This window comes from Triplophysa dalaica, chromosome 1, assembly GCF_015846415.1.
Source record: "Triplophysa dalaica isolate WHDGS20190420 chromosome 1, ASM1584641v1, whole genome shotgun sequence".
Classification (NCBI taxonomy): Eukaryota; Metazoa; Chordata; class Actinopteri; order Cypriniformes; family Nemacheilidae; genus Triplophysa; species Triplophysa dalaica.
The window spans coordinates 16,464,345-16,474,327 of NC_079542.1; the positions used below are offsets into that span (position 1 = coordinate 16,464,345).

Genomic DNA, 9,983 nt, shown 5'->3' on the forward strand with positions numbered 1-9,983 from the left:
TACACACACATACAGCTACATATAGTTAGATCATAGCTGACAAGCAAATGTATATACTGCTCAACTGTAAATTTGATAATTAATTTTAGTGTGTTTATTGATTTTCCTATTTTAGGAGGACAAATGATATGACATAAAAAGAGCACAGAAATTTATTCTGAAGCTATTAAAAAAAAGAAACATTAATTGAAGAATAATTGAAGAAACATCCATAGTGGACACCTTATAAGGCACATTCCTGTTAATGTAAATATCTAATACGCCATCATCAGGGCATTCAAGAGTTTCAAACCAAACTTCAGAACAGGCAATAAATGTGATCTAAATGACCATGAAATTAGCCTTGACGCCAGACATGGTGAAATGATTATTTGCTGATCTCCAGTTATTTTTGTGCACAACAATATCTAGAGTTACAGTGAAAAAAATATGTCATTAAGTTTGTGTGTGCTGTTATGTCAATAACAAAAATCTCAAGGAATGTTTCAAGCACCCTGTTGAATCCATGCACAAGGCCTTTGTGTGAAAAAGGATGGTCCAACTCAATTATAAAGATGTACAATGAGTATCCCCATATAAAGTGCCTTGTAAGAGACTTAAAAATAAAGTACTGTAGCCATTTGTTGAAAATAAATCCAGCATTGGCAGATTTTCGTCCACGGTTGGTTGTTTCATATTGGAAAGCCCCTTTGTGGGACATTTGGGACTCTGTGGGGCAGTAAGTGAGGGTGGAATGTAGAGGCACCTGTACAGTTTCCTCTCTGTGTGTGAGGCTGAGAGAACTCCTGCTGGAGTTTCTCTATCTGACGATTCTGTTGTAAACATCTCTTCTCCAGCCTTTCTCTTTCCTGAGTCAGAAACCGAGTCTGCTCTCTCAGCTCCTTTACCAGCGACTGCTGCATGTCTAGCGCACAGTGCAACACTTTCCCAGCCTCTGCACCAACAGTACAGGACACAGCACAGTCACACAAAACACACAGTAAAGAATGCAGCAAAGCGACACAGAGGAAAGGACACAGCCATGCATAGCCGCACACAGGGCAGGACAAAAAACAGGCCAGTCACACACAGGACACCCCACATTCACACACACACCCCACAGATAAGGACAGGAGACGACACCGCATAGCCACACACAGGGCATGACACAGCACAGTACCACATAGATTAGAAAACACAGTATGACAAAAGAGAAACATACACAGGGCAGAGCAGGACAAAGCACAGTTACACACAGCACAGTTACACACAGCAAGGAAAGAACAGATCAAAACACAGAACAGCCACACACAGAATAAAAAAAAACAAGAAACAGAATGAAATTAAGAATTACACAAACATAAAACAACTCATAGGTATAAAATAGTCCAGAAAGACGCAGCAGAGCACAATATAACAGATTTCAACAAGGGCACAACAAAATGGCAAAAATGAAAATGTGTATTTTTCTAAAATGAAAATTCGAGAACAGCAAGGAAAGTACCAAAAAGAAGATAGTAAAGATAGGATTGTGTAAATTGACAACATCATTCCTCAAGCCAAATTTCACACGGCAGATCAAATACTTCTGTCTTAAACTATTATTAAGCTCTTGATGGGCAAATGGTTAATGTGTTTATGACCATTTGTTTAGTTCTTATACACATTTATGAGCCTGCCGCTGTCTGTTACTTAAATCGTTAATTCTGTTGGACTTTTGTGATGTGATGTGTGTGATGAGTTGTGAGGCCATGTAAGGTGTTCCATACTCGGAATTTTGTGCTCTGTATTTAACCAATCCAAGTGCACCCACACAGCAGTGAGTAGCACACTCACACTGTGAACACACACCTAAAGCAGTGAGCAGCCATTGCTGTAGCGCCCGGGGAGGAGTTGGGGGATCGGTGCCTTGCTCAAGGGTCTCACCTCAGCCGGGGTATTTAAGAGCGCTGATCATTCACTCCCCCCCACAATCCCTGCTGGTACTGAGGCTTGATCTGGCAACGTTTGGTTTACAAGTCCGAGTCTCTAATCATTAGGGCACAACTGCCCTCAACACTAGCACTGAGCGACAACACTAGCAATGATTAAAATACCAGTGATCATACAACTACGTGATAATAATTTCAGCAGATATTATATAGTTAAATAATGTCATTATATAATAAAATAGAAAATAGCTTGAGAGCTTGCTGTAGCATATTGTACAAAATCTTCTATGTGCTAGTTTAAATACTTAACAAATTACAGTATGGTGATTAAAATCTGACTGTGTGGTTAAAACCTCTTAACTTTACAGATAACACTAAAATTAGACTAAAAGTCTGGTTTCCTTCTGATAAGAGGGCTTTGGGGAATACGGGTATATCAAGGTAATGGCTTAAAATGTCTAGACATGTTTAGCTGTCATTTTAAATTGAGTTGTTAGTTTAGAGTTGCAAACGTGTTGTTTAAAGATAAAAACTGCATTTATCAGAGAAGGTAAGAAGTCAAAGAGCACATTGCAGGTACTTGTGTCTTTCACCTGAACTGATTTCTCTATCTTTCTCTCTCACTCGACGCGAAATCTTTCTCTTAGGATTCTTCAATGTTGATTTTTGAGACTGCCCACTAACATCATCATTCAGATCTGAGGAAATAATATGTGAAAAACAAAACAAGTGATTGAAGCAGTAAATGGGATAAACTGAGAATAAATGAGTAACTATAGATGAGAATCAGTGAGTGATAAAATAATGCACTATTGTAAGTCATTGTAACTTCATTATTGATCTGATCAGTTTTTATCTCACACTGACTGTCATTTCATTTATCCACAGACAGCTACAGAGGAAGCTTCTTGACATCTCTGTAAAATCTCTAAATAATAGCCCTAATTCTTCTCATCTTAAAAGTCTATTGCTACTATAATACAGATAGATATATAGATATAAAATAGACATAAATTGTGTATACCATGTAGGAAATGGAAGAAAGCTTAAGTTGCTCAGAGACCCTGGTACTATCACTTCACAATAAACACAAATAATTCTCTGACCTTCCTCTATACAGTGCCCACCATCTTTCCTTCTCTCTCATCACTGAGGACTTCATGACCCACTTCGAATGACTTACTGATGTTGACAACTACCTCATCACAAGGCCACCTTTTCAACAAGCCATTGTCCCCCTTAATCCATTTGAAAGTATCCCATGACCAAGAAGTGATAGAGCTCTATATCCTTCACTATGCCCAATTGATTCCCACTTAATGCTTAATACTCTCTCCTCTCAGCCAGATGACCATTACGGACCTTTTCCGACATAAACCTCCATCATTAATACATTACTTACCAGTCACTCTGCCCTGTACAATACTGAGGCCTACTATAGGGTTTACATCTCACTGAGGTCAGACATTTGATAACGGACTCCAATTCATGTCAGAAGCCCTGGAACATGCAGTTTTAAATCACATTAAACATCCTTGACCAAAGCATTTAGACTGACTCTCACAGGGCTTAACATTGGATATAAAGGGGAAAAAAATAACCCCTTCACCGGTACTCCTAGTAAAGCCATATTGCTCCGGCACTCCTAAGTTCTCTAATTCTCTTTGATCTGTCATTCCCTTAGCTCTCTAACTTTACACGCACGGAGAAGGTTTTGTCTGCATTACTGACATCTCAGCCCTTTGATCAGGAAATCTCAGCCTAAAGATCAGACGTCTAGGTCATCCTTGACAAAACAAGCTAAAATTTCCCTCGCTGGAAGTCTCTGTTGCTGTTAAAGGGGACACAGCTGTTGTGTGACGGTGCATATAAAGCTTGGCTGTTGTCCATTGATCACTTTTCAGCAACTGCCCAAACCTGCTGCTTCAGGCTCTCTTTAAGAGAAAATCCATCCTTCCTACAAACCTCATGCACTAGACTTGAATAATTTGCTCATGGATTCATGAGATTGATGTAAAACATGCAATTGACTAGTTATGTCATAAAAATATATGGAAAGTGTCTTGACACAAAAATGATAGCAATATGACTATGATGATAATAACACACAATATTTCTGCTAGCCAAAAGCCACTCAAGCATACCCTATAACATTTACATTTACATTTAGGCATTTGGCAGACGCTTTTATCCAAAGCGACTTACAGTGCACTTATTACAGGGACAATCCCCCTGGAGCAACATGGAGTAAAGTGTCTTGCTCAAGGACACACTGGTGGTGGCTGCTGGGATCGAACCAGCAACCTTTTGATTTACCAGTTCAGTGGTTTAACCCTCTAGACCACCATCTCTATAAGACTTATTCAAATATCATCAGGCTGTCTATTAGTAACTACAGTCAACCTGACACAGCATACCATCTTTCCCACACACTCTTTTCCTCCTGCAGTGCTTTTCTTGTCACTTTCTGACCTTGTCTACATTTGCACTGTTATTAAGTCTTTTGACACCATTTTACCATTGACAGGCTTAAAACAAAAAAATATTGTGTTGTTTATCTCATTAACGACACATTTTGGCAACCATTCCTTTTGGCAGGAAATGCTTCATGTTTTACAGCTAACAATCCTGTTGCCAAAACAGCATACAAGACTTTATCTCCCAAAGGAACCGCAAATAAAATACCAATAGCTATTTTAATTTCCCCTTTCACGTTGTCTTTACAACTATGTCCAAAAACTCTTGACAGTCACCTCCATGAACACAATAGAAAGAGACTACAATAACAGCAATGGTAAAAGGAGTAATAGCGGGAATATATACCAAGACAAAGCGAAAGTAATTCTAGTTTCTCAAATCCTCATAGTCATTACAGTCGATCTCATCTCTCCCTCCTATTTCTCATTGCTGACAACAATAAGCCCATGAGAGTAGCTGAATGAAGAGTCTAGTGTTTTTCCTCTTCCTTTTAACTTCATTGAGACTATCACAAATGTATCACACAGTCCCCGCCTCATTTGTCCCCAGTCTGTTGAAAGCAGAGCTTGAATAAATCTGACATCAATTAGTCTTTAAAAAATGTTCCTAATTTGCTTTCTGTCAAAAACTGAAATTTTGATGTTCATTCAAAGCCTTGAGTCGTTTTACAGGGACTGACAAAAATATACTGAAATGAATGAAGAGTAGATGGTGTTAAACATGATTAAACGTTAGCTTATGTGATGGATAATGTATGACAAAATGTACCTGGAGACAACATGCTCCCATGGGAGATGGATCTTGGTTGTCGTGGCGATGATGGCTGCTATGGAGACAGAGGGAAGTTAACTGATAAATGGGTTCTACTGTGGAATATCAAAGACTGAAGGCTGTCTTAAGTTTCTCTAACAATGAAAAGTAAATAGCTTACACTCATTAGGGGTAGTTTATCTCAACCAATGGATAATTGTCCTCATTAGGAGATGAGACTACATATTCCCAATGCTTAAAGTACTTGTAGGAATGACATCTTTCGCATCCAACATATTATGAGTTATGAGTCATGTAAGTGGTTTGCCTCTGTGTGCATCCAGTCTAAATATCTACCAAGGACAGATTCACATGGACTTACTAGAGTTTGTGTGTGCATTAAAGTATAATTTATCACTGGAACAGTGGAATAGTGATTCAGAATGTACGTGATAGTTTTTTGTGTCAAAAATAGGTAGTATTATTAATAATTCTCGTTACTCTCTCCCACCCAATCAAATCCCTCCTCAAACACCTTCCTACTCTTCACCATCCTGTCTGATTTTTATTCACACTTCTTTGTGATAACAACCTCTCTTAATCTTCATATCGTGCCTTTGACCTCCCTTTCAGTAACAGCATCATATCTTTCTCACTGTCTTTGGAGAACTTGTTGAGTCTGGGGCAGAATAACCTTTAGTACAGAGACAGTCTACTCCAGGGTTCTTCGTAATTGACATTTCTACAAGCAGTGTTGGATAATTATCTCTGAACCCTGAATTAACTTAATCAATCAAAATAATGACTTCAGCTTCTCACTGTTCATAATTAGAAGAGGGGTTCGCTTACCGTGTGACCCGCTCCTTCATGAACCACAATTTCCTCTGAAATAGATTTTACTAATTATTTTACAAGCTGCAAAAATTATCCGGGCTCTCCAAGACAATCAAATTATAATGAGAGACATATGCAAATCATAAAATGTTTTACGTAAATCATAAACATATTATAAATATTTTATTTGTTCATTTTTTCCTAGTGCCAAGAATGCGCTTATTAAGAATGGAGAATAACGTTCAACGGTTCTAAAATTTTTTGATTGTATTTATTGTTCTCTCGTTTTAAAGCACTTTCTATTGCTTCAAAAGATTCCAACCTTCAGTCTGTAAAGGAGACACAATATCAAATGTAGAGTCTTCCGTCTCTTCATCAGCTTCTGGACTGGTCACACCCTAACAGAGACATTAGTTTAGCCAATGAAGAGTATAAAAATAAAAAATAATATATTATATAAACAGAAATGTCAGACTGAGTTTTGGAACCAGCCAGAAATTCAAATTAATGAATCTGAAGCTCCATCTAATGGTAAACATTAGGTAATGCAACCTCACTTATCCTCACAACATGATAGGATAGAGTACTCAACACACAGACACAGACCTCAGTACCTTCTTTTGTTTTAATGGCACAGCGTAAATAGCATTGATGTCATCGGCTCTGCTCGGTCGCTCAAGGGACTGATACACATGATCTTCTTCTAAATCTAGACCCTCCACCTCATCATCATCATCATCATCATCATCATCACTGTGTCCTGGAGAAGGCACAGGATGCCTTCTTGTCATTGAATCTGTCCATCTGTCTCTTAAATGTGAGAACATACATAATATTATTACATGTGTCACAAAAAAGAAAGATAAGAAAGATTTCAATTGTGTAAAAGAGTGTTGCAAATTAATGTCAGTAATATCCCATCAAGGGGAGGCAAGTTGACCAAACAATAAACACGCAACTGAACCAATTTCCCTCTTGCTAATCAAATATTCTTCACAAACATACACCCAATGCAGCCTGCTCTGTTGCCAAGTAACCCTGATTAGATATCATGCTGTTGTCATCCTGAACAGTAATAATTGGTAATGAGTGTGCTTTCAGGCTCTATCATTTTAAAAAAACAGCCGGGGTTACTCGGGTCATTGAAACAGTGTACAAGGTTACCTGGTATAAAGTGCTGTGGCAGCGAAAGGCTCAAAGCCGGTTTGGCTGTCCGTGCGTGAGCAGTCGCTCTCAGAGTAAGACCTTTGGCGTGGAGGAGGAATGGCAATGGTTCGGCCAGTTAGAGATGAGGATAAAATGGCAGCTGCCAGAGCAGACCTGAGATAAATATTATAGATGACTTCAATGGGTCCAATTATCAAAATTGAATTAGATACCAATTCTATAATGTTTAGAAGTTAGACAGATGAGATATGGATATAAGGATTTGGATGTGTCACAATATACTAATATTAAAACAATGATTACTTATATTGTGTTAACACTACACAAATGATACATTTATTAATTATACAGCACTTTAAACATTTCGCAATTTGTCTAAACATTTTAAGATATATATATATTTTCAATTCTTTATTTTAATATATATATATATATATATAATACTTTTTAAAATATTTTTTACATTATAATTAATTGGCCAAAAAAGTATTCGCAGCAAAAAACAAAATTTAAGATAAATTTGACTAATATAATTATATTAAATAGGTAAAGTGATAATATTGTTATCGTGAATTATTTTGGTCACGATAATATGTAGTGAAAATCTGATATTGTGTATAAGGGTTGGCTTCTGAATGGTAAGCATTTTTTCAGTGAAGGAATACTGTAATGTACCTGGGTCTCTCTGGAGAAGGATTGGGGCTGCGTGGAGGGGGAGTGCGGGGAACAGCAGGTCTGGGAGCAATGGTAGCAGCTGGGATTAAGCCATGAGCTATATTCCTCTAAACAACCACAACAGTACAAAAGAGCACACTATTAACTTCACAACCACGACGCACATGACAAAATAACGTTGTGACCTAATTCGGCATGCCTGGTAATATGTTTTAGCCATTATGGTGTATATACATGTGAGTTAGCTAGAGAATAAGCATTGTGTGTTCCTAGAAGACTCTTAAAGTTAACGTATTACTTGGACGTTGCGACAGCATCACATACGTTAATGTTACAAAGATATACGTAAAAGACTTACAAATGCTCTCTTCTCCCGTTTCTTAAAGCTGAAGTTGAATCTTGAAGACATGACGTTCAACAAACTTCCCCGTCTCGGGGAAACGTTTGACATTAGGGCAACAAACCGCGCTTAAACCAGCGCATTGTCGTTGTTACAGAGCTGTTATTCAAGAAATCATTCGTTCTTTAGAGAACACATTTATATTATACGTTTTTTGTTACAAATAGACGTTATTTGTGGTTAAAGCTTCAACTTCACGTAACTAGACGCTGTTCTTGATCAATCCTGACATACAACGACGCATTCTATTGGTTAGTTTGTGCTCTCTCAACCAATCAGAATTCCGCTTAAATCCTCTTAGCAACGGCGTCGTCCCACATATTTATGATGCCACATATGAATGCAACAGTTTGCACTATCCAGCAGAGGGAAATGTATCCCACAAAACTGCACAAGTGTAACGTTGGTTGACAAAAATATTATATATGTGTCCTATGTTGCGACAACAAAAAAGTAGAAAAAAACTGTTAATAATATGTCATTTAATATTTTTTATATGTATAATAAAAAAAACAACGAATATAAAAATGCTCTCGTTATGCAATTTTTCCCCTTCGTCTTTGGTGTCACACCATATTTACACATTTATTTATAATTACAGATATTAAAATTTCTGTTTTTCAAACAGGCTACCCATGTGATGTCTCCATGATGTTGTTTTATTTCTAATGAATGATTTTTCATTGTCAGGTAAGTTCCTTTTTAGCATTGTCACATCCATAACGAAACATATTCCTCATAAATGGGTATAGGACATTTAAAATAAAAATTTTGTGTTTTATCAAGAGGGATGCCGTTTTGTTGGGTATTATTGCTTCTGGTTTGTGCATTTTATTTCACAGAAATTCTTCCTAGTTTGTTGTATCCCAAAAAACGTGTCATTTACTGTCACACCCATAACGCATGTTTATTTCCTTATTTAAATAGAAAACTGGTGCATAGACTGATATTATATAAGGATATTACAATAAGGGTTTAGGTATATTGGTAACAAATACATTCTCTGACTTTATATGTCACTTCCATAATGTTGGAATTGCCCACATAATGTTAATGTAAATGCACACGCAAGTTACTAAACATTACGCAAAGAGATAAAAAGGTATTCCACTATCTTGGTTTGAGACAGTTTTCAATCCTATTTTGTACTATGTGTGCAGTCAGTCACCCCAGCTTTAGTCAGTAAAACCTTTCTATACTTAGTGGGCCTATCTAATCTCCAAATGACACACCATCGAGTTACATTTACTTGATAAAGTCTGTGCAATGACAAAACTGCTCCCATATCAATTTTTATCTATAAATGCTGCTTTCCATTGTAAACATATTTGCTTGTAATATTGATCTCTTAACTAGACAACTACTTTTGTAAAAGGGTTAAATGTATGCTGCCTGTGTTTTACATGACTGCAGAAGAGAAGAAAGTGAGTCATACTGTTAGAAATCATTCTGGTGGAAAATGTTCTCGGTAAAAGCAGACGTGTGCTGTGTCAATGATTCCACTAAAGCCGTTTTTGAATAAAAGCCAGTGTTAAAGAAGTCCTGAGTGGATGTGTTTTTTAATGATTATTCTTTCTTCTTTATATTCTCTAGCTTTGGAAGATGCAGAAATGTCTAATGTTCTGTAGTTTTCTCTATCTTTCTCTTATATATACACACTCACCAACTCACTTAATCGCTTTGACATCACTGCTGGCGTTGGCAGACATTCTTTTTAATATCCCACCCCGGCCACACCATAAATACCCCAGTCTGTGAGTGATTTAAAA

General features: G+C 37.2%; 1 protein-coding gene across 7 annotated transcripts in view; it reads right to left on the bottom strand.

Moving 5' to 3' along the window:
- The window catches only part of cep89 (centrosomal protein 89), a 73,674-nt gene extending 64,953 nt beyond the window's left edge, over positions 1 to 8,721 (bottom strand). Inside the window, exons 1-9 of one of the 7 annotated variants that reach the window (XM_056753141.1) lie at positions 8,173 to 8,720; positions 7,815 to 7,921; positions 7,137 to 7,217; positions 6,587 to 6,782; positions 6,295 to 6,370; positions 5,988 to 6,022; positions 5,157 to 5,214; positions 2,504 to 2,608; positions 746 to 934 (exon numbers count right to left, since the gene is read on the bottom strand). In XM_056753141.1, the coding sequence (XP_056609119.1) occupies positions 746 to 934; positions 2,504 to 2,608; positions 5,157 to 5,214; positions 5,988 to 6,022; positions 6,295 to 6,370; positions 6,587 to 6,782; positions 7,137 to 7,217; positions 7,815 to 7,921; positions 8,173 to 8,265 (940 nt within the window). In that variant the 5' untranslated portion in view covers positions 8,266 to 8,720. Of the gene's footprint in view, positions 1 to 745; positions 935 to 2,503; positions 2,609 to 5,156; positions 5,215 to 5,987; positions 6,023 to 6,294; positions 6,371 to 6,586; positions 6,783 to 7,136; positions 7,293 to 7,814; positions 7,922 to 8,172 lie in introns of all 7 variants that reach the window. The other 6 variants (XM_056753132.1, XM_056753123.1, XM_056753175.1 and 3 more) reach the window with 6 other exon arrangements.
- Positions 8,722 to 9,983: the final 1,262 nt, after the last annotated feature.